Source organism: Lissotriton helveticus, chromosome 5_1 (assembly GCF_964261635.1).
Source record: "Lissotriton helveticus chromosome 5_1, aLisHel1.1, whole genome shotgun sequence".
In the NCBI taxonomy this organism is placed as follows: domain Eukaryota; kingdom Metazoa; phylum Chordata; class Amphibia; order Caudata; family Salamandridae; genus Lissotriton; species Lissotriton helveticus.
The window spans coordinates 444,824,471-444,850,398 of record NC_136065.1 but is presented as its reverse complement, the minus strand read 5'-3'; the positions used below and the strand labels follow the sequence as shown (position 1 = coordinate 444,850,398).

The following is a 25,928-nucleotide window of genomic DNA, read 5'->3' as shown; positions in this document are numbered from 1 at the left end:
TGCTGCAGCGGAAGAGATAGAACTTCATGTAATACTCTTCTGTCCAGCTTACCATAGGTCTAGATCGAAGTGGGTCTACCATTTGTGTAGAAATCTAGGGCTAAGGATTTACAATGAGGTTTTTAGGCTACTTAAATACGAAACCTCACCACTTTTTGTAGTCACGACCTCAAAATTCCTCTTTGCAATGTGGTGTACCCATAGAGGAATCCTAAACGTTAAAGAGCAGGGTAACAATTGATGTTGCTGTTTGCACTACTTTTTCACACTCCTTTTTGCTGCCATGTAACACTGTAGTGAATGAGATGCTAATAATTATGTTTATTTTATTGCTTAGTAATGTAAGTTTTTAGCCCCGTCCCCTAATTTATTTTTTTACTATGTAGTCAAATTGAATATGTATATGAAGTCTTAGTGTTGTTTATTGTCCTTATATATTGTATATTAATTGTGCCCTGGGTTTCTCCTGCTTATGCTTCCGAATCTTGGGGGGTTCGGGTAGTTACTTATCATGTGTTATGGCTGCCACTGATGTAATCTATTCTCGTATATTATTGATTCAGGCTCTTGATGATATATTTTATCTTGCCCTTTTGCCTTCCCCCTATTTTTTGTAACCCATCTGATGTATGTATGTTTTATTGTGCTTTTATGGCTGTAAAGCCGAAATAAAGTATTTTGACTGACTGACTGACTGACTGCCTGACTGAATTCAAAATATACCACCACGGTTGGGGGTTGTCTTTACTAATAAGAATTGATTTCTACCTAAAATAACCCTTTTGGCAACTTTAGGATAATCAAAGACTGGGGGAGAATTCAACGATTTCACTAATACCTTGCAGTATCCATGCGACTCTTTGATGTCAGTTAATAGATCATTTTTCTATATTAGGATTTTAATTTATAAATTGCAAGCAATAAAAGGAACTCTTTAACAAAAGCTGTAACCCACTGAACTATTTATATTATATGTACTTCTGTGATCAGCAGGGTTCACATGCTTTGTAGCAGGCATATTAATCCTCTGTGCTTTCTTATGAGTCAAAACTCCCACTAGACAAAACTAGATAGATCGCCAGCAGGTCCAATATTCCCCAGCGTTTTCTTGACATTTTTATTGTTGCCTGAAACTTATTGAAGGCAAGGAACGAGGCAGCAGGTGCTTTTAAATCCACTATATATGAGACAAGAGTGCCCCATGAAGTCAGCACTCAGTGCGGTGGCACTGATGGCACCACCCTAAAGCTGATCCTGCTAACAAGCTCAGTAATCACAGCTTCCTGATTAACCTGTGCAAGGGTATGAGCTCATTTGCCTATACCTAGGAGAGGACTCTCGAAAACTACTTTAGCTATTTCATGGCGATAATGTCAGGCTTTGTCTAAGAAGGGTTTTAAGAAGCCTCTTATCTTTTGGAAAGTAATATAACATCCAAAATAATTTTTGTAAAAGCAGTTCTGAATTGCCTCCCAGGGTTTAACCATCTTGGCAGACAAAAAAATCTGAAACCAGTTGAAAGCTGGCATCTTCCCACTTTTAAAATACTCCTACACTGTTGTAGGGTGAGACACGCATTTATTTAATGTATACTTTATTAAGCAAAGAAACGTTCTTTCTGAATCCAATCATCTGCAAAGTTGTACATATGTTTTTAGGGATATTTAGGAGAATTTTTAAGCATTATATTCATCATGGCATTGCTGAAAACTTTAGTCTGGGTAGACAGGATATTGCTATGCAAAAGCATTATGAAATTGTCCAGAGGGGATAAATAATAAAGGCTAAGATTCTGAGAGACAGACCACCATTCTGAATACCAAGCTGAATTTTACATAGTTTAATTTGAGGTCTTTGACCTTTTCCTCCAAATGTAGACATTAGTTTATGTAAAGAGTCAAAAAATATTTTGTGGTTTACTATTTCACAGGAAAAATTAGAAAATAAAAAAATGAAGGCGGTCTGAATTGACATTTTGATTTGAGCAACTCAACCTATAATCGTCAGAGGAAGTCAACTTTCACCTTTAAAATATCTTTGTTATTAACCACCATTGTTAAGTAATTTAATACAGACAGATTGTTATAGTAGGCAGTGATAGAAATATCTGACTGAATGATGAGAATCATAATTTGCCCCTAGATGAGGAAGGAGCTATTTTCTAGAAGCATTCAATATCATCACTTTGGTTTTGTTATGAATCTTCTTATAGCCAATGATTTGTAAAAAAAGATAGTGTTGGTCAAATGTGTTATGTATATTCAATATTTTCATAGTTTGCTTTTAAATATGAAATCAAACCATCAGCTAATAACGTTAGTTTGGCTGTGCTGGTGAGGGATGCAAAAATAGTATTGTCAGTACAAATTGTAATCGCTAAAGATTTGATAAATAAGCAAAAAGGCCTGTAGAGAATGGGAATCTTGCTGGGTTTTCCTAGTAACAGTTACTTTGCCAACCTGCAATAAACTGATTATGATAGTTGCTGGATGTTTGATAATGTAATTAAAATGGGTTTGAATTCCACAGGCAAAATATGTCTTTCTAAAATAATAAATTAAGTCTCCCAGGCATGTTATGTTATGTTATGCTATGTTAAAGGATTTATACAGTGCATAGTGCATAGTACTGAAAAAGCACACTGCAAAAAGCAACCTATTGCAAAGGGCCGCAAGAAGCAGCTATGAAGAGATTATCCAGGTCTTCAGGATTTTCATCAATTAAAATCACTTTTTGGACTCGACTCAGTACGGTTTAAGGAGTAAGCACAGTACAGAGCTGGCTCTGATCACCACCACTGAGGAGATCAGATGCAAAGTCAATAAAGGAGGTAACGCTCCTTTCATTTTATTAGATCTCTCTGCAGCTTTCGATATGGAAAACCATAGCTTATTAACTGACTGTTGCCACATGTTAGGAATCAGACATGTAGCTCTCTCTCTTCTGAAATCTTTCCTACTGGAATGAGAGCAATCAATTTAACCTGGCAAATTTGCTTCACTTCCCTTTAGCATACCGTGTGGTGTTCCTCAAGGTTCTTCACTCAGCCCTACTATTTTTTACTTATATGTTACCCCGCCTGGCAAGACTCATTAAGTCTTTTAGCTTTGCTATGTCGTCCTATGCAGATGACACCCAGATCGTCATCTCAGGAACCAGTAACATTCAGGATACAGCAGCCAGTTTTCATAACTGTAAGCAACATATCAGTGTGTGGATGTGGGAGTACTGCCCGGCATTGGTTAAGACCTTGTCCTTCTTTTATTCCCAAACAACTAATTCTCAAGACCCTAATTGGTGGCCCTAAGAACTTGGCATGCTCCCAACAATTTTCACAACAGCAAATAAATCTGGGAATAATCTTCGATATGGCTCTATCCTTAAGCACCTGGTTAATGCCACCACTTCCTCCATTTTTTACACCCTAAAAATGCTCAGGAAAGTCTTCCCATTTATACCTAACAATGTTTCAAAAAACAGTGGTCTGTGCACTTATCCTTTGTAAATTAGACTATTGCAATGCCCTATTTGTCAGTCTGCAGAAAGGACTTCTTGGTAAGTTACATGTTTTTCAGAATTCCATGTTTCGACTTTTGGTAGGGATTCCCAGGCATCAGTCTGCCAAACAAGCACTTGTCTCCCACCACTAGCTCCCTGTGAAGAAAGGTATAGATTTGAAAGCCTTGTGTAATGCTTTCAGGGTCTTGCAGAACTCTGGATCAGAGTACTTAAAACATTGGTTCCACTGGCATGCTCTATCTAGAACTTTTTGCTCCTCCACCGTCAACCTTGTTGAGGTTCCTAGATTTTGGTTATCAAACTGGGGATGCAGACGTTTTATTACCTCTACAGCTAAATTGTGGAACACCCTTCCTGCACATTTTAAAAATTCCTCAGAGCTGCTCCTATTCAGGAAGGACCTCAAAATATGGCTTTTTTCTCTATAGGTATTCATCTGTAATACGTTATAGGATTTATATGTAACTCCTTTTTTTGGCCAAGCACCTCTACTATCAGGCTATTAGAGCCTAGATGCCTTTGGGCAATAGTTTGTGCTTTAAAAATAAAAAATAAAATCACACTAAATAAAATGCCCTTTTTGGTGTCAACCATAATTAGGGTTGTTTTGTAAAGGTTAGAGGCAAGGTAATCGATAGCTTCAATCAAATAGTTTGTATTTGCCATTATCTATCTACCTGTTAAAAAACATTTAGGTCTCTGTGTATCACATCCTAAGTGACCTTAGTGAGGTGATTGGCTAGAACTCAGGCAAATAATTTATGATCTGTTTTAAAGAGGCTTATCACTCTAAATGCCTCTGTTTCTGTGGGAATGTTGCCTTTTTCTTAGCAAGCTAATAAACTTTGCCTCAAAAAATTAATTATGAAAAGGACTTTCCACTATTATTTCATTATTAAATATACAGAACACTTTTTTGAATTGTGATACAAACTGTTTAAAAAATGGTACAGGAAGAGCATCATTGCTGCTTGCCTACTCATTGTTATGACTAGATGGCTCAAGCAGCAATGCAGATTCTGAAATAGGTTTAATTGACATTTGAGGTTTCTTGAATGATATTGTGGGTAGATGATCCAAATATTGTAAAATGTGAGTTTTGGCCTCTTTACTATCTGCTTGATAGAGTGTCTAATCATCGCTAAAACAAATGTGCCAATGCTTGTTGACCATAGATTAGTTATTGAGTAACAGGATCTGTAATGAACATCATAAAATTGAGATTAGTTTAGACCTTTGCGGCAGAAGCTAATATTGTATCAATATGTTCATCCTCCTCATAGGCATGTTGGTCTGTAGTTCTGTTATTTATTATCTGTTCTCTTTTGTAAAAATCTTTTAATGTTTGATGTGATTTTCCCATCTCAATTTATCTTTAGTTGATTCTGTACTTAATAACTGGAATGCTGCTAATCCAATGTTGGTCTGTATCTGCGTTAATTGTGATTGTCTATCCTTGTATAATGACCAAGAATAAGCAAAGGTTCAATATTGTAAAGTAGCTTTAAAGTCTTTCCAAGTATTAGACAAACTCAAAGTGCTTAGATTTATTCGTAAAAATAAGTTAATAAAAATTCATCTGACAATTAACACTTATTAAAAGTGGTCCCCTTGGAGTGATGACGTCAGACGCCAGCTACTGCAGAGGATCCGCGAAGCTGCAACCACCGCTGCCTCCGACAAAATCGATGTCCTGGATAGGCCTGGGTGGCAAATTCCGTTCCGTTTGCAGAATTTGGGAAATTTCGCGTTCCGCGGGGAACGTGAAATTGCCTAAAATTCTGCGTTCTGCGATTTCACGAAATTGTTTGCCCTGTTTGCGTTCTCAAAATGCGTGTTCGCGAGATATTTCCCCTCGAGCACGCAAACAGCGATTGCGAACAGGAAAAAAGCATCGCGAACAAGCAATTCTGCGTGTTCGCAGAATTTATGCTTGTTTGCGGAGATTTCTTACCGTTTCGCGGAGATTTGCGTAACGCAATTCCGCAAATTCCACTCACCCCTAGTCCTGGAGCCAGGGTGCTTTGGAAACCGGGTGCTTTGGAAACCGGCTTCTTTGTCTCCTCGGCGATCAGGCTGACTCCCAGCAACCGGTGGCCTGCAATTTGGTTGGAGAATGAGAGGATTTGTAATTTTTCTCCTCTCTGGGCGTCCCGTTTATTATTATTTTTTTGTTTTCGTGCTCCTAGGCTAGTTCTGCATGTGGAGCCAGCAGTGCAGCTGAAAAGTGAAGACTTTGGGGCTGTCTGGCTGCAAGGACTCACCCTGCCCTAGGGACATTTGGTTTTGGTCTGATTTCGCGGGTGCTGTTTGTTGCAGGCGCTGCACACCTTGGGCATGAGGATTGGAAATCGTTTTCCGGGAACTCCAGGTTTCTCACCAAGAGGGGGTAAGTGAAGCTTTTCTCCTTACCTTGGTTGAGGGTCGCTGGGAAGGCCCCATAAAGTTCCTTAAGTAAATTGGACAGCAAGTTTGGTCAGCGACTGGCAGAGTGGCGTCACGAGCAGTACACTAAGCGAAAACTTAATAAGGAGCTAAAGGGATCGGCAGTCTGAGTCTCCGAATCTGGGTCAAAAAGCAAAAAATCAAGTAGGTCAGGCTGTGGCACAGTCACGCAGCAGCATTCAGAAAAGTCCTTCCTCTTCTATCAGAATTTGAGGAGATGGCATCCGCTGAGGCTACTAAACAAGACCACCGCGAAGTAGTTCTGGCGGATCTGGACTCCTCCATCAGCCCTAGTGAGTTGGCACCCTCAAGGGCGGATTCACCAATCTCTGCTGTTTTGACTAAAGGAACTTTGACACCGGGCGGGAAGTGGGGGTTTCTACAGAAGTTATAAAGTATCCTTTTTTTTAAGGCTAAACAGGGAGGGTCCTTGGTCGAAGTAGAGCAGGAGACGGAAAGGAACAATCTTCTTTTCGTGCATAATTCTTTGGATTCCGGCCCAGAAACTGTAAACTCCGAGACTGGTAGTCATCTGCCCCTCCCCTCCCTTCCATCCTTAGGCATGTTAAATCCACCAGTTGCAGGAAGGCCCATGGATTACACTACGCAGGCGGCCCTTGAAGAGTCCATTTTGACTTTACCAAAGGATCCTGTGCAGGTTGACTCAGAGGTTACGCCTAAGGTAAATCAGAGTAATCCTCCTCTAGGCAGTAGCTCCTTTTCTATGCAATGGGACACGAAGAGTCTTCTTAATTTAATTCTTGAAGAAATTTGTAAGTTAAAAACCTCCCAATCTGCTGAGATCGCAGCAATCCACGTCCGATTGATAAAGATTGAGGAAACTATGGCTCAGATCCCGGTACGGCTCTCAGAGGCCGAGACCAGGATTTCTCAATTGGAGGATCAAGTGTCATCTATGAACCTCAAAGTTGCCACCGTTCAGTCCCAGAGAACCAGCTTGAATTTAAATTGGAGGAGTTAGAGAACCATTCCAGGCGCTCAAATCTTCTAATCCTGGGCATCCCGGAGGGCATTGAGGGTCAGCAGACGCTGTAATGGATTGACTCATTTATCAAGAAAAATGTCATAGCGGAATTTGATGGCGATCTGACTCTAATGAGCGCCCATCCTGTTCTGACACACCTCCCACCTAATGCAAAATTTCCACGGACTATCTTGGTCAACTTCGGGGACTTTAGGGTCAAGGAACAGATCTTATCAAGAGCCATTAAACAAAGACAGTTTTCCTTGGCAGAAGTGCCTCTATGCCGTATCTTATCAGACATGTCAGCAAAAAGGCAGAAAGAATTTGTCAAACTGTTGCACTTGTTTAAGGCACAAGGGGCCCAAGCTGATAGCTCAGCAGAGTAAGCTGAAGGTGTTAGTTAAGGGTACATTTCACATCTTCTGCAGTGTGCCAGATGCACAGGACTTATTACAACAGATCTCTATGGAGAAACCCTGATGGCACTAAAGTAGATTTCAGCTAGGAGGTTTGGGGTAACCCCTTTTTCTATTTTTTATTTTTGGAAAGCAAAGAATCACTTGTCCACAGAGGAGTAGTATTGTGTATTATTGTGTATTCTAGGTTGGCTTTTTTGTGTGTCTTTTTTCCCTCTTTTACAAAATATTCTCATGCTGTTATAATGCTGTTAAAATATTGCTTTTTTCATTCAGGAAGGGAATGATAGGGGAAGGTGGGGGAGGGTTGTTTAGCTGCACTAAGCACCAAGTCATTGTGCCAGTAAAAGGGTGGGTGGGTGGTATAGGTTGTCTGGTTCCGAGCAGGGGCGGTCATCTGCTCGGGCGACATGGGTCACAGGGGTGGAAAGGGAGAATGGGGGAAAAAATAAAATCCATATTTAAGTTTACATTCATCCGCTCATTGTTATGGGAAAGAAAAAAAGGGGGGTCTTGTCCTCTCAGCTAGATTCAGGTTGGAGGCCTTTTTCTGAGTTTGTAAAAAGGATGTCATTTGAGATTGCAGACATTCAGAAATTTGGTCTGTCCACATAATGGGAAATAATGAAATACTTAAAGTGGTTTTTGTTTAATGTGTTTGGTCTTAATAACAAGAGGAAAATTCGGGCCATTGAGGCCTGCATTAAAACAGAGAATTCCTCTGCCATTCTATTATAAAAGACCCATATCCTATCCGGGAAAATCTCAGATTTTGCAATGTTTAGATCCTGGGCAGCCTATAGGGGTTTTTCCGCATCCTCAGTAGCACATAGGGGGACGGCGATATTTCTTAGTAAACAATTTCAGGCTGAGGTGGTTAATTTTGCAAGTGATCAAAGTGGTAGATGGTGCTGGGTCACCTGTAATGTAGATCATCAGCCTTTAACACTTACTAGTTTATATGCCCCAGTAGAGGTCAATCCCTTCCCATATGAGGAACTTTTTCAATCATTAAGCCAAGTCCCGGTAGATTTGATTGTGGGGGGGGGGGGATTTCAACTTGTTAATGAGCCCCAAGATCAATTCCTCATCCAACTCAAAAAACAGGTAAAACGAAAAACTCTTGAAACTGTACATAGCTATAGCTCAATGCTTGATATTATTGACCCTTGGCGAACTGCTTTTCCTACGGAAATTGCTTGCACCTGCTTCTCAGGGAGATTTCACACTTTTTCACTTATTTATTAGGTCTCGCGCCTAGCGTTACAGTGCGCAGCACTACCCGCGCAGCGCAAGACATTTAGTACCTGAAATCTAGCTGACCGAGGAATGGCACACACTTGTGCGTGTGCTTTTCCTTTTGCTGTACCCGATTGGCCTTTGCGTGCATCCTTTTGTAAAAGACTGCACGCAATTAACCTGTACATTTTTCCTTTGATCTCAGAGCTTCAGAAAAGATCAGTAGTCATCTTTAATTATGCTGATGACCTCCAGCTCATCTTTAACATTGATTCTTCCCCTTCCTCCATACAGAACGTTCAATCCACTATGACCTTTATCAGTAGTTGGATGAGCGCGAATCAGCTCAAGCTTAATCCTGATAAGACCGAACTGGTCTTGACAGGGCCCACAGGAAACCATTGGAACTCCAATTTTTGACCACGCTCCCTGGGCTGTCCACCTTCCCCTGTCAACTCTGTGAAGAGCCTCGGAGTTCTCATCAGCAAAGATCTTTCTATGAGGGCCCAAATTAAATCAGTGGTTTCAGTCTGCTTTTTCCACCTACGCCGCATTAGGAAAATTAGCAGACTTCTTTCTCAAAACACCCTTGTCCAAGTCACTCTGGGATTGGTCATATCCCCGATTGACTATGCGAACGCATTGTACGTTGGAATACCGGCCTACCAAACTCATCAACTCCAACTCATTCAGAATCAAGCGGCTAGACTCATTCATGGCCAGCCTAAATCTAGTCACACTAAACCTCTCCTCAGGAGCCTTCATTGGCTCCCTGTGGCCCAGCGCAGCTTCTTTAAACTTGGTTGCTTGATTCACAAGGCCCTTTCCTCGCAAGACCCGGCCTTTATTGCCTCTCTTATCCACTGTTATGTTCCCTCCCGGGTCCTACGATCCTCATGCTCAAACCTGTTGTCTACTTGTATCTTTAGACGTAGGAAACATGGTGGCCTGAGATTTTCCTCACAGGCCCCACTCCTCTGGAACTCACTCCCCCCAGATCTCCGTCTAATCTCTTCCTATCCCCAATTCAGGAGGGCTCTTAAGACCTGGCTCTTTTCCCAAGCATACAATTAACTGTCTTTACCGCGCTGCTGTGTTTTCAGCCTGTCCTTGAAGCGCCAAGAAACCGTTGGTGTACGTGCGCTATATAAATAATTTTATCATATCATCAATTGGCCAAAGGCGGGTGCATTGCTCCACCCATGGCCTATTGGTGTCTATTACGCCATTGGTGCGGGTAATAGACATCAATAGGCCATGTGGTTTCAATTATCGTGCTCAGACATGGCCGCGATAATTGAAAGCACATGGCTCGCAGTGGTGCACGCGCACTACTCGCGGGCTTCTTTGTTTTTCAAGTGGAAGTGAAAGCAAACGCTTTCCCTGCCGCCTGTTTTTTAAGCGATCGTGAAAGTGAAAGCGATCGCTTTCCCTGCCGCTTGTTTCCATAGCGATCACTTTCGAGATCGCCTTCAGTCCCGCTTGCCGCTGCCGGGATACCCCTTGTGAAAGATGCTCTAATACCTGTCATCCTTCCAAATGAGCGGTCCCCTTAAAGTGAGGTTTCCATCCATAATGTAGACGGTCCTCCTAATATGACCGACTTTGTGATGTGAAGGTGCTCCCTAATGTGAGAGTTCCCCTTCCTTTGATAGATTCTGATCTGATCCGTCTCGGAGTCAGGGGTGTCAGAAAGGCTCCTGCGCAGTCTCTCAAGCTCCCCTCAGCACGCGACAGACGGTGAGACTGAGAGCCCCCGAGCCTCTGCTTCGCACTGAAGGAGAGGCTATCGGGCTCATGGGATTGCGCACAGGGGCCTGTGGTGTCAAGTGTTCTTTGGAGGCAGTCAGCGCAACTAATTCTGTGTAAAGGAAAAGGTGAAAACTGGCTTCATTATTTTATTCACCTGCACCCCTAAATTATGATGTTCGGGCAAAGTAGGGAATGAAATCGATTGTTTTCCATAGACCCTATTATAGTGCTGGTTCAAACATTGTACTTTGAGCAGGTACTTCCATTTGCTTACTCGTTTTCAGATGTTACCACTGCGCGGAGTGGCCCTTTCTTTCGCCACTTCAGAGAAAATATTCTACGCCTGGGTTTTGAAACTGAAGCTGTCCACGAGCTCCGGCTAGGGGTACGTAGTGTAACCAGAGCAGCGGCAGGAGGACTGCAGTGCGAAGCAGGCAGTCATCCTGCCTTCTTCGTAAATATTTTATGGGCGGCGCATCCAGATTTCATGATAACTTAGCTATCAGATGGGGCCCGTAAGGCAGCAGTGCCAGTTGCTACCATCTACCAGAATGCTTCCCCAGACAGGAAAGTACAGTGCCATTAGGAGAGAGACTAACATGCCCAGGATATACACTTTAAAATATATATATTTATTTGGAAACATTAGTTCTCTGTGTTCTGCATCAGCACCACTAGGCAACAACATGTTCTGATAAAGTTAAGATACTGAGGCTTTGCTATTCACGGAGGTTTCACAATGTTTTTTGATGTACTCGGAATGCTGCGGTAAATAGAAAGACAAGCACGTCCCGACGTCAGTATTTCACCATCCTTCGCCTATCTCCAGGACCACTAGAATCATGCATCAGGGTTTCCAAATTATGCGTCATGAAAAGGCAAATTATACCACGTAATGCGCAACATTTTGAGATAGTATTTCTTCATTATTTTGCTATTTTTCCAGATGGTACCACTGCATGAGCAAATATTTCCCCTCATTAACAACCATTTAACAGACAAATATAGCAGTAGGCAACTGACGTTGACCCGTTTGCCTTTGGGACAGGCCTTCGACTGTGCGAGGAGACATGTCGCTATGTGTTGCAATGCAATAGGTCTCGCATTATTAAACTTTGAGCTATTGGCATTGCTAAATAATGCAACACCAATAGTTCAAACTGTAAAAATGCGAGAACTATTGCATTGCAAATGCTTATTTTTTTCTTATTTCCTGGAATTTGGTCTTTTTACAGCAGACAATTCTCCAAAATGGGTTTTCAGACCACGAACTGGTGGTTTTAGAGTTAGCATTGGGTAAAAGCAGTACAGTATTTAAAAGATTGTCATTAAACCGACAATATTTTCTAGAAGAAAACTGGGTGTCTTCTAGTAAAATACAAATCTCAGAGTTCTTTGAGCGAAACCAGGGCTCTGCACCATTCCACGTGGTATGGGATTCATTCAAAGCTTTCTTTCGAGGCTTAGTAATAGGTAAAGACACAGAGAATTCAAGGAAAAGGAAGGGAGAAAAGCGGGTACTAGAGCAAAAAGTGCAAGGTTCTTTGGATAGACTTTTTTCTAATTCTCAGCCTTAAATAAAAGTCAGTGGGAGCAGGCTAAACGGAACTTGTCTGAATTATACTATGCTAAAAGTGATACTCTTTTCCAGCAGGAAAGGCAAAAGATTAATGAAGAAAGCAATTACACAGGGAGATTTTTGGCATGGCAGTCTAGGGAACGGGCCGCAAAGAACCAGATATCAGCATTGAGATGCCCCATCTCCGGTTCTCGTACTGAGGATCCGGGAGAAATTGATGATATAATGGTTCAACATTATAAGAACATTTATGGCCAACAGTTACCAATTGATATATTGTCATTGGAGGATTTTCTTCAGGAATATGAATTACCTGGGCTAGGGGAGGAGGATAAAGGGTGTATGGTGAGTCCTTTCACAAAAGATGAGTTAGGGGAGGTCATTAAAAATCTTCCAAATGGTAAAGCTTGCGGCCCGAAGGGTCTGCCAGACAAATTTTTGTAAACGTTTTTTGGTGTAATTGGGGACTTTCTATTATTAGTTATAAAATCAATTTTAGAGGGTGGGCCTATTCCTCTGTCATTTAGAGAAGGAAGTGTAGTCAGCTTGAAAAAAAAGGTAAAAATAGTGAAGATCCCAATTCATATCGCCCCATTACGCTTTTAAACTCAGACTATATAATAATAACCAAACTTTTAGCTAATCGTTTTAATGGAATTGATTCATATTTAATTCACCATGATCAAAATGGTTTTATTGCAGGAAGGCAACTTGGCACGAACATGCACTTTTTAGTGGAGGCACTTGACTATTTTGATACTCAGAAGATACCAGCACTAGTGCTTTTTTTAGACGCCGAAAAGGCATTGGATCTGGTGATCTGGGAATCCTATTTGTATCCTGGGCAGATTTGGTATGCCCTCTAAAATTACGGGGCTGGTTGAGAAGTTATACTTGAATGCCGAGGCTAACATTATTATTAATGCTGCTTGGGCAGGCCAAGTAAAAGTTAAAAGGGGAACCAGACAGGAAATGTCCGTTATCCTCTGTGCTATTTGTTATTTTTATTGAGCCCCTCGCGATAGAATTAGGAATACCATGGATATCTGTCCCCTGCTGCCAAACTTGGACAAAATAAAATTATAGGCTGATTACATCATGCTTATTATAAAGCCATCGAAGGAAGTGTGGGTAAATGCCTTCTAGATTTTTTAACGTTACGAATCATTTGGAGGGTATAAACTTCATTTTTTTTAAACTGAAATATTACTCTGCGGTGGCGGGGCATCTAGGGATCCGCACCCCGATATCATCTCATGTTTATACATAAATCCGAAGTTGTATCTAGGGATTTACTTTTTACCATTAATCTCGGATTTATATGATTTAAACTTTGTTACATTATTAAGAAAAGTTCAAGATCTGTTTACCCGATGGTATTCTCTCCCATTATCTATTCTAGGCAGGGTGGCTTTGATTAAAATGTCAGTGCTTCCACTTTTTAACTTTCTCTTTTCAGCAATTCCATGTGTTTTAGGTAATTAATTTTTTATGAAATTAGACTCTATGTTTACATAATTTCTTTGGGGCAAGAAGGTCTCCCGAATTGTACTGAGCACTTTATATGAGGAGCGGACAGAGGGCGGATTAGCTCTCCCTAATTTGAAGAAATATTACTATACATATTTTGCACAATATATGTCTTGATTTAAGCTGGAATCACATTCAGGTTTTTTTGTAATTTTTTTAATGAATTTAATCTGTAAAGAAAACCAGATCCACTGCCCACTATCAATTTTTAGGTCTCCTAAATTAGTATGTTTTAAGTGCTTCCATTGGTTTTATCATAAAGGTCAAGCTTTCTAAAGAAGATACTCTATTTCTGCAATTAATAGTTCAACTTCGATAGCGGGTCTTTTTGCCTCTGTATGAAATAAAGATTTGTCTACAATTATTCAAAATTGGACAAAGGCAGGGTTCCGGAAACTTTGGGATTTCCTGCAGAATGATAGATGATTAAACATAAGTGAAATGTCTCGACTAGTTGCCCGTGATTTTCTTCTCCTGTGGTCATATAATGCTCTTAAGAAGTTTTTCAGTAATCTTGACTTGGCCCAGATTATCAATCAGAAAAGGTTAGTTCATGACTTATTAGAAGATACGATTTTAAAGAAACCTGGGGAATGGAAAAAAACGTCTAGCCTCAATCAAAGGCTATAACTAAATGGAAAAATATGAGGCGCTGGAAATCAACGCAAATGTTTGTTCTACAATTAATACATTTAATTTTAGCACGGTCAGAGGGGGTAATTGGCAGAGGATGTTATTCATCAGCAGGTGGCTTCTGTATAGAGCTCCGAGCTTTATAGCTAAGGCTTATCCGAACCAATCGGGGCAGTGTTTTCAGTGCCACAATCACCCTTCTGCCAATTGGACGCATATAATATTATAGTGCCCTCTGATCCAGAAATTCTGGATCTATATTTTTTATTATTTAGCAACAGAATGCATATTAACAACTGGCCATAATGCTCTGTTGATAGTGCATGGTTATGATCCAGACCTTAGCCTACCAGACAAAACGATTAAACTTTTATATATCGGAATGGCTGTCGCCAGATCACTTCTACTTCAAAGATGGCGATCGGATTTAATACCATCAGAACAGAAATGGGTCTGGAAAATGGCACAGGTTAAAAGAAGTGAACGAGTGTATGCCGTTCACTTCTTTTAACCTCAAAAAGTTCGAGAGGATTTGGGCTGAGTTTTTTAATGGTGATGCATAATCTGCAGAATCGGTATCCGAGCTTTCATTGGTGGTATCCTGACTTTTATGATCTTTAGGGGGGAAAAAAGTAGTTGCACTATATTTAGAATAGTGTTGCGATCTTTGGTAATTTTATAGGATCAAGTTATATTGTTTATATATGTTTTAACTTGGTTCATATTATAGGAATGTAAGAACTAAGGATCTGTTTAGATTGTTAGTAAAATGTGGCATTGGACTTTGTTGTAAGATGATATGTGTCTCGTTGGATCTAAAACGCAGTTGTTTTTTTTGTTTGTTTTTTAATTTATTTTTTAATTTGTCAGCTTGTTGAATTCCTGATTAGGTATAGGTGAATCTGATCCAGGAAGCTTTGGGCATCTTTGGTGCTGGTGAAACATTACATTTGCATCTACGCAGCACTTTCAATTTTGCTTGTTGAATAATAGTAGCTTGCGCCCCTGCCTTTGTATATGTTTTGCTAATCCTGCTAATCTGATGTTATTGATGAATTTTGATGAATGAATATTAAGATGCTATTTTTTTAATATATGGATTTCCTTTAAAAAAAATTAAAACATTTAAAAAACACTTATTAAAAGACCATATGGGGTATATGATTGTATATTTAGTATTATTTTGAGTAAAATAATAAAGCGCTCTAAAAAATAATTAATTAGCATCCCTCATTTGCCCCTTTTAGTCTGAGTGGACACAAGAAAAAATATAGTTGAATGGACGTATCCTAATGTTTAGAGAAGCAAGAATATTGCCTCAGTGTGGGTTTTCCAGACATCCAGGGCTAAATAGGGCCATACTCGTCCTTTAGACACAAAGTTATTTTGGAGGTTCTAGTGGTAAGCTAATGGTTATCTTTTCGAAAGCAATTGAGTATGATGATTTTGAGAACATTACAGTCATCTACTAATAAGAATGGACCAGCTGAGGATGTTGAAGAGAATAAGGGTAATCTACAATCAGTACGTAGTAACTAATGTATATTTAGTGTTAAAGCTGTGATTATTATCAAATTCTCCCTGATGTGCAGCCCTAGGCTCAAGACAAATGTGTTGATGCCCCCCACTCCAGATTTTAGTTTTTTTTTTTTAAATCTCTTGATGAAAGATAATATTAGGCTTAAGATCTTATAGCCATATAAATAATGCCTTATATTTACTAACATATGCAGACTATTGATTCAGCATAAGATGATCTTTATGAGCACTATCTGAAATGACTATATACCAAATGCTGCTCGGTAAGAAAATCGGTTCCTACCCTTACATTTCCCTCCCTTTTGTGCCCCTTCCCACTCTAGAGCCAACCCAATTTTATATTCACTTAATGCAATCCTATGGGGCCTTGCCTGCCTAAGACACTCAATAGCTACCCTGTTGTGAAATGGTACTATTTATTAGTACCCAAGCTTCTTTTGATTAACACCGCCCCTTCACCACACCCACAAATTTCATGTAACATCTATTACATCTATAATTTATTACATTGTTATCCCAACTTAATAATAACACATGTTGACTTATATGATCTGAAATCTTTAGACATAAGATGGGCACCAAATTTTCAATCTCCCTTCAAATTCTGCACAACACTCAAATTTCATACCAGGTTAATAGCAACCTGTTAAACATTTGGATATATAAGTTTACATGAATCTGATCAAGGAAGCTTTGGGCATCTTTGGTACTGGTGAAACATTACATTTTCATTTACACAGCACTTTCAATTTTGCTTGTTGAATAATAGTAGCTTGCGCACCAGCCTTTGTCAATAGAGGAATTATGGATCTCCTCCATGCTCGCTGTAAACTGAGTACAATTTTCATCAAGTGCGCCTATTTGACTCTTTAACTGGGAAGCTATATCATTTTGAGACTGCTTTATCTCTTTAATATTGTTCAAAATATTTTCCAGAATCGCTGAATTTTGTTTGATTCTTGACTACTTGAAGGGTAAATTGCACAGCTGCAGTGGATACTTGTGATTCTTGTTGTTGTGCATTTTAGCCATCAGTCTCTGTGGCTGCTCATGATTTATGGATAATTTCTGGGCTCAAAAGTTTTTGATTAAAATATTGATTGGCTAAGGACATAGGACACGTACATTTATGTCTTTAGAAACAAACAGTCTCAAGTTACACAGGGGGAATGGTAGTTAGTATGATTTCATTTGTGTTCGATGTTGCACCACTTGTTGCAAGTTGCTGGCCAGTATCTCATCTATTTAGCCCTGTATAGAGATGATCAGAAAGAAACCTGCTAAACAGTTTTTAAAGAATTGGGCTATATTAGAGATACTTCTAAAGTTTGCATATTAACAGACATATCTTCAATACTGACATGTTGCTGCTAGATCCATAATATTTGCACTAAATGTTGGAAGATCTTGCAGCTGTAAAAGAGTGCAGCCCATTAATGTCTGGAGAGAGCTGTAATCCCCCTAACTGTTTATGAAATCTGCAGAGATATTTTCAACAAGTAAATGTAGTTGATTGTTTAAATCTATTTTCTCTCTTGTTTACCCTAAGATTTTCAAGATTAACTTTCAGTTCCAGAGAGGTAGCATGTCTATTGGGGGTATTTCTTTAATGTTACTGTCTGGGCTTGTTTCAATATGCAGGAGGTTCTTTGAAGCTGGGAATTTAAAGATAAGTTGTACTAATGGTGCTCTAGACCCACCCACCAATCGGAAAAAGAATGTAAGAACATTTTCTCTCTTATAGTGGCAAATTAACATGACCCCACTCCCAGCTCCTTTTACCGCTGGGGACATTTTCAATCAAGTCTTCTCTAGGTGCTCTAAGCAACCTAATACTTGTACAGCAATGATGAATAGATGCCTGAGTAGAGTTTGTAATAACTGCTGCAGTTTAGTAGCAACAGTGGCCATACCCACACACTTAGAACAATGCACCTTGACCTTGGACTGAAGGGCCTACCTTAGGGGTGACTTATAGGTTTAAAGTTCAGTGCAAGGGATGTAAGGAAAACCTTATATCTAAAGTGAAAGGTGCATGCAACGTTTCACACAGTCTGCGCTAGCAGCTCTGCAGACACAGTTTGCAGGGACTCCCATGGGTGTGGTAATACATGCTGCAAGCCAAGGGAGACCCCTGGTATACCAATGCCCTGGGTACCTCAGTACCATATACTAGGGATTACAGTGGTACCCAGTATGCCAATTGTGGGGTGCACAAAGCACTTATCATCAAATTTAGAGGAGACACCTTTTGACCTTTGAAGTAGCCATTCTTTAAAGGATTGTCTTTGCAGTGCACAAGTTCTTTTCCTGCCTGTTCTTGGCTCCAGCCACGCTCAAAGTGGGCGGAGACAGCTTTGTTAGAGACCAGGCACAGCCCTATTCAGGTGTAGGTGACAACTACTCAAACCACTGTAGGACAGAAGGCCCATCAGCCTGGTGATGGGCCATCAGGATATGCTGGGCACACCACAACTCCCTTTGTGTGACTATCTAGAGTGAGTGCACAAACAGACCCCTGTCAGTCTAAACCAGATGCTAATTCCACAGGCAGGCAGATGTGCAGGATGGTTAAACAAGAAAATGCCCACTTTCTAATAGTAGAAAACAAAATGTGTGGACCCCTCATACCATAGATGCATCCACTATTTTAAAGAGGCTTCGGAGTAGTCTGTACCTCTCAATGCCAACAATGGTTAAAGGTTTTACTCTACTTCTTATTTTAATATAGAGCAATCCTCTCACTAGTATATCACACTTGCTTGCATATAGGTGTCAGACTCCCAAATAACATTAAATGTACACATTAACGTTAAAATGGTACATTCAAAAACACATAAGACAATTTGTTCTCTGTGGGCTGTTACCTCTGTTATGTCACCCAAATTATATTAATACAAAAATACAAGACATCGATTCACATGAATAAATACCTAAAACCACCAAGACCAGTACAAAGTCTCACATAATTTGTCTGTGCATACAGTAAAATGTGTTTTCAAATTTTTCAAACAAAACAACAACAACATACATAAGCGTCAAACATATTAAGTGCTGTTATTACCCAAATTTGAAACATTTAATTAAAGTATCCCATATATATTTCCCATATATATTGAAATTTCCCGTCACACTGATATGTTTGTATTTCCAGGGGCATATATATTATCACCTTCTTTCGTACGGTCCATCAGGTACCAAAAATGGCCCATGGTGGGTTCGTCAACACCCAATTCTTGTCTGCTTGTCTTCAATATAATACGGGTGGACTCTGGGTAAATTAATTCACATGAAAGCTCCCCGGTCTATATATGCAGCTTTTCAAACTGCTGTTCCCCATGCAGTGTCCTTACTCTCAATGCTGTTGCTTTACTTGGACATCGTTTTTTTGTATTTCCTGATTTACCCAGAGGCCACCCGACGTACATTGAAGACGAGCAAACAAGAATTGGCTGTTGACGAACCCACCCCCCAACGGCACCTCAATTAAGGGGTGCTAGACTACAAATGGAGGACACAAGCCTCCAAACAGAAAGATAGTTAATGAAAGTATCAAGTATACTTATCACCATCTACGAGGGGATATTTACTGAACCAAGTTATGTTTCCTCCCATCTTTAAGCCTTGAAGAAGACCTTCATTAAAGTGGCAGGGTCTCCTAGAAGATCGAAACGCGTCAGCAAAATGTATGGATTGGAGGGCACCCAGTATCTATTAAATATGAATAACACAGCATGGAAAAGAATGAGAGGATTGATAACTCTTTACTTTTTATTCATTTAAAACCACTGTTGTGTGTCTCAATCCCATAGGGCAATTTGTGGTACTTGATAGGCTGTATGAAAGATGGTGATAATATATAGCCTAGAGAGACAAACATGTCACTGTGACAGTAAATTTCAATATATACAGAATACCTTAATTATGTGTTTTTAGTTTAGTTAATAACAGCATATGTTGGACACGTAATTATGTTGTTGTTGTTTTGCTTGAAACATTAAAAAACACATGTTACTGTATGTACAGACAAGTTATGTGAGACTTTGTACTGGTATTGGTGGTTTTAAGTCTTTATTCATGTGAATTGGTGCCTAGTATTTTCGTATTAATATAATTAGGGTGATGTAACAGCTCACAGCCCACAGAGAACACGTTGTCTTATGTATTCTGAATATACCATTTTCTTGTTTCCTTTTTATTTTAACGTTAATCTGTACATTTAATGTTATTTGGAAGTCTAACACCTATATGCAAGTAAGTGGGATATACTAGTGAGAGGATTTTTCTATAATAAAATAAGAATTAGAGTAGAAACTTTCACCATTGTAGGCATTGAGAGGTACGGAACCACTATGCAGCCTATTTAAAATAGTGGATGCATCTGTGGTATGAGGGGTCCCCATGTTTTGTTTTCTATTTTGAATGATCCCAACCCTGATTACTTCAACAGGATTGCTCCCCTTTTACGATACATACACTTTCTAAAAGCGGCATTTTCAAACATGCAATTTAAAACATTTACTAAAAGATGTATTTTTAAATTCTGAGCTCAGAGAGACCAAACTCCAAACCTCTAGCTGTTCCCAATTGAAAGATGCACTTGTAAAATATTACATGGCAGCTCCAATGATAACCTAGGGGAGAGCTAGTCCTTGCAATAGTGAAAAAAACGGCATATGTAAAACACACCAGTACATGTCCTACCTTTCACATACAGTGTACCCTGCCCATGGGTTACCTTGGGTCTGCCTTAGGGATTCCTTACATGTAGTAAAATGGAAGGTAAGGGCCTGTCAAGGGGGTACACTTGCGAGGTTGACATGGCAGTTTAAAAGTGTAATAACAGATGCTGCAATTGCAGTCCTGAGACAAGTTTACAGGGCTACTCATGTGGGTGGTACAGCCAGTGCTGCAGGCCCACTAGTAGCATTTAATTTACAGGCCCTGGACACAGTGGCGTAGCAAAGTCAGATAGTACCCTGTGCGGAACATTTCTTGTCACCTCCGGCTTGACAAAATGGCAAAAACACCCCGTTTTGTCACCCCCCCTCAGTGATGACACCAAGGCCCGCCCGCACCCACCGCACCTCCCTTCCTACGCCACTGCCTGGGCACACATAGTGCACTTTACTAGGGCTTTACCAGTAAATCAAATATGCAAATCATTGAGAACCAATCAGAATTAGAATTTACACAGAGAGTATATACACTTTAGCAGTGGGATAATGCCTAGAGTCCTAAAGCCAACAAAAACAAGGTCAGACAAATAGGAGGCAAAAGAAAAAATGTCAGGGGATAAACTTGCAAAAATGGCTAGGTCCAACAATAATGTATTTATTTATTTGCATAGCACTAGAGTATCTCTGCGCTGAGCGGACTATAAGTGGAGATTGAGGATACTGACGTACTTAATAGGTACAATACAGGTGGGTCTTTAACAATTTCCTGACTTTTGCATGTTCTGGGCACAGTCTAAGAGAAACAGGAAGTTCATTCCAGAGGGGCGGACCAAGGTAGGAAAGAGCCTTCCCTCCCAATCTTGCCCTCTTTATGATTGGAATTTCAAGAAGAGGTTTACTACTTGAGTGGAGAGCACGTGATGTTGTATAGGGTATGAATTTCTCTGCCAAGTAGGAGGGGCCCAAGTTCTGAAATGCCTTTTGAATAACGCAACAAGTTTTGAACTTGACCCGTTGTCGGATGGGCAACCAGTGGAGTTTCATCAACAGGGGGCGTGAAGGCGTCCTAGGAGGCTCCCTAAGGACTAGCCGTGCAGCTGTATTTTGGACTACTTGTAGTCTGCTGAGTAAGGTGTCATTAACTGAAATCAGCAGCCCATTACAGTAATCCAAACGGCTAAGCACTAGAGCCTGGACCAGGGTCTTATGGGTGGAATCTGGGAGTAACGGGAAAACTTTACGGAGTAGTCCTATTACATGGAAGCAGGAGCCAGCTGTCTGAGCAACATGCTCTTTTAGGCTAAGGGCTTGATCTAACCGGATACCCAGGTTTTTAACTACATGCTTAGGAGCGGGGTTAGGGCCCAGATCAGATGGTCACCAATCAGGAGTCCAGAGGAGGGAGGCCTCGCCAAAGAGCATCACCGCCGTTTTTCCCACATTACATTGTAGGAAGTTATTTGCCATCCACTGTGATACAGCTCGCATTCCATTCGAGAAGGCCGACTGGACCGAAAGTTGTAAGTTTGCTGAATGAAAAAAGGAGCTGGGTGTCATCAGCATATGATACAGGAATTAATCCGTATGTCCTCAAGAGATTGGCCAAGGGGGCGACGTAAATGTTAAATAATTTTGGGCTCAGGCAAGAGCCCTGTGGTACTCCCTTGGTCAATTCTGTGGAAACGGAACGATACGAGCCTAGGTTGACACTCTGCGATCGACCAGACAAAAAACTTCTCATCCACTTCATAGCTGGCCCCCTTAGCCCCACCTCCTCCATTCTTCTGAGCAGGACATCATGGGAAACTGTGTTGAACGCCGTGGATAGGTCCAACAACAACAGAATCATAGATTGTCCTTTGTCAAGGGACATTCTGATGTTATAAGTAACTGAGTGTAGTGCAAATTTGGTGCTGTATTTGGGCCTAAACCCGGACTGGGAATGATCTAAACATCCAGTCTGTTCGTCAAAATTAGACAGATGGGTATTGACGTGTTTCTCCATGAGCTTGCACAGGTATGGTAGAAGTGAGATGGGGCAGAGATTAGACAACGCCGTCCATGGAATATTGGAGTTCTTACGAGTGAGTCTCACCTTAGCCACTTTCCATTCCTGCAGCACCAGGCCCTCTGTGAGGGAGAGGTTGATAAGGGACTGTACCACAGGACCAATCTGTTTGGCCAGGGATGGGATGACCTTTGCGGGGATGCAATCGGATGGAGAGCCAGATTTAATCAAACGCATCAATGTCTCAACCTCAGTTATACTGATGGCAGGGAGATTGTGAAGCAACACAGGGTTAGCCAGCTTAGGAGTGTGCAGGGACACTGGGTTATTCTGTGAATTACCTGCCATCATGATTTTATCATATATCACCTCTATCTTATGGGAAAAATATGAGGAAATATCATCACACAGCTGTTGGGAGGGTGATTCGAGGCTTTCACATGCTTTTGGGTTGGTGAAGGATTGAAGAATTTGATATAAGATTTTTGATGAGTTTCCAGCCTGTGTTAGCTGCGATGATATGTGCATTTTTTATTATTGCTATCATTAATATTATCGTCATTGATTTGATGACAAATAGTAGCTATTCACCAAAGTTGAGCATTTTGTTAAAATTAATCAATGTGTAACGTCTAATTACCTGCTGCACTTTCATTGCATTGTGTGTTTTTACAAATTTGCTGTGCTTGTATAAGTACATTTGCATTGTCTGAGGGGAGGATGCTTGCAATAAGTCTAACCACATGTTCATTCACTTTGGGTAGCATTCCAGCACATTGTTCTTTTGCCCAGCATTCCACCTCAGTTTTGACACAGCCCTATGCAACTGAGTCCTGACCCTGCTCCAAATAAACTCAAAAAACAGTCCTGCCCAAACTGCTAGACCAGGTCCTCCCTGAGCTAGAACCCAAGCAGCTAAAGACCAGTTTTGCCATAATTGGGGCTCTTCAGTCATGTGTAGCTTGGTTTCAGTGGCACAGTGAGCACGGGCCCCACATCTGGGCTTACCCTTGGCTACATAGGGCATTACATAAAACACACAAAAAGGTGATGACACGTCCTCCCAGGACTGGTACACAAGCAATCCTGCATTATTTGTTTTCCAGTTTGAAAATAAACTTTTCTTTTTAAAGGCATACCGTTTTAGGAGAATGGACTGCCTTTAAAAACAAATGATTTATTTAAAAGCAATCACAGACATGGTATTCTGCTGACCTCAGCAGGGCACCATCCCTTTGATGACAGCTAATCGTAATGGTTCACAATTTTATCTTACCTCATTACAATTAATAAGATAGCAAGAATTGCAACCCACAATGATTCGGTATTTTGGAAACCAACCTAATAATACATACAAACCTACCTGTGTCTTTCATTTGGTATGTGGGCGGAACTATGTCTTATATTAGTGTGGGCACTGTCTTTGTATCAGTGTGGTGTCTGGGCGGCCTGTCCTCGAGTACCACTATGTAAATCTCCAGTCTCTGAGGTTGTAGTCTCACTTTTAGGAAAGGAATTTGGGATATTTGCGCGGACGGGATTAGAATACTTCGCAGCGTTTTGAATGAAACTCTTTAGGACTTTTCCGTTTAAATTGAAAAAGTTCCTATTTAATGCCTTATGCCCCAGGCGAGTTTTTCTCATATTTTGCTTTGTAAAAGGGAAAAGGGGTTAGGAGAAGACACAGAGAGATTGCCCAGCATGCCTACCATTACATTGTAGAAAGGGTACATACGTTTGAACTTCATCCACATTCTGTTCTAAAAGCATATTCATTTGTGGCACAGAAAATATAATTTCATCTGGAGAATCTTCGTTCTCGTCTGATGGGATTTCCTCTTCCTGCAACTGAAAATGATTCAATTTGAGTATTAGCTAATAAGCGAAAACATGCTTGACATTTGCCGAGAAGAGAAAACGTAATTGCTCCATCGGAGAAATACATGTTTACATTTCCAGTGGATTTCACATACATGCTTCAATATTTTATTTACTAATTATTCAAAAGTGTGCCCTTAATAGCATGATAATCTACACATGTAAAGCCTTACACATAATATCTTACATCTAATTTTCTAATCTTGGTACATATGAGACAAATCAAATACGAATAAGATAAAAAACACAATTCAAGAGGGATCTATTTGAATAATGCTAAAAGGAACACAATGAATGAGCATCACAACATACAGCTTAATACAACTCAGAAACACAGGGAAAAATACTAAAACACTAAAGGACTCAAAGTTACCTTCACGTTTTAGTAATGTTATTATATGTATATGGTACTTCTGTAGCTCAAACATAACTAAAGGCAGAGGAGAGCTGTACATGGACAAAGACAAGCATAAAGTTGAAATAGAATTGTGGACAGTTAATGTATTGTGATCAGAGCTGGTTTAGGACGGTGAAACCGCAGCTGCGCCTGGCACTGAGCTGGGGTAGGCCCTGTGTATAGAAATGACATATGGGTTTGAAAGCACCTGTTGCAGAGTTCCTTGTGTGTCCAGCAGTTTTCAGGCAATCATACAAATCTGAAGATAACTCTGGTGATACATGTTCCTACTGGAGAGAGAATAGAGTTTTGTCTAGTAGCAGTTTGATTCATCATAAAGTAGAGCAGGTGGTTAATGTGCCGGCAGCAAAGAGCGTGTACCATGTAGATCAAAGAACAGTATCTTAGGTGGAAAACTCAGTAGGTTACTGGATTTGTCACAGAGATCCTTTTGTTACTTGCAGTTCATAAATTACTATTCTAATATAGGGCACTGAGCTACGAACTGTCACCAAAGAGCTACATGGAAGCTGCATGGTACTCATTCGAAAGTTATGTTTTCCCAAGTCCTTCATTGCCATAATGTTGCTAAAAAGGGTTTGTTAAAGTAGAAATAAATTCTTCTTAGTAAAGCCAACCCCAACCACTGTGGTTCATTTTAAATCCTGAGTTTGTACTTCTCTAGATCAAGGGCTCATAAAATGTACTGCCTACTAGTACAGATGACATGTGATTCCTTCGCTTTGTAATTCTCATTGTGTTATGCAACATTTCCTATAGACTAATTTACATGTGCATGATTAATTATCTTTCTACAGTGTATGTGTGTGTGTGTAAAGGGCTCTGTCACGCTACACTGGTATGAGTAGCATTATAAAACAAATGAAATGCATGTACGGGAGGGGCTCTGAGGAGATTAGGGAAACTGTTGCAGGGTGATAGTTAGGGAATCCCTGGAGAATAAAGTCCTTGGTGGGGGCTCCAAAAAGATTTTCACACCTTTGCTAAAGGCAGCCCTGATTGTGATGTAGCATTCTTTAAAGAGGCGAGTCCTCAACTCTTTCCTAAACTGGACCACTGTTGGGGATCTATTGATGGATATGGGGCTGTTTTTCCAGATCCTGGATGCATAGATAAAAAGGTCTCCTGTTGGTATTTTTCTTTTTTCACACTTTTTAGTCTACAGTATGATAGTATCCAGACTGCAGATGTGCCAAGACCCACCAATAATGATGAGCCTGTCTGTAAGATAAGTGAGGGGTGCTGGTTGTGATGGCTTTTTAAATGGTACAGCTGGATTTGAAGAGTGTGCAGGCCAGCAAAGGGAGC

General features: G+C 40.4%; 1 protein-coding gene across 1 annotated transcript in view; it reads right to left on the bottom strand.

Moving 5' to 3' along the window:
* Window positions 1-25,928, bottom strand: part of CABCOCO1 (ciliary associated calcium binding coiled-coil 1) — a 297,442-nt gene that overhangs the window by 203,047 nt on the left and 68,467 nt on the right. The window contains exon 2 of the mRNA XM_078642685.1: window positions 24,060-24,172. Within this exon, the coding sequence (XP_078498811.1) occupies window positions 24,060-24,172 (113 nt within the window). The remainder of the gene's footprint in view (window positions 1-24,059; window positions 24,173-25,928) is intronic.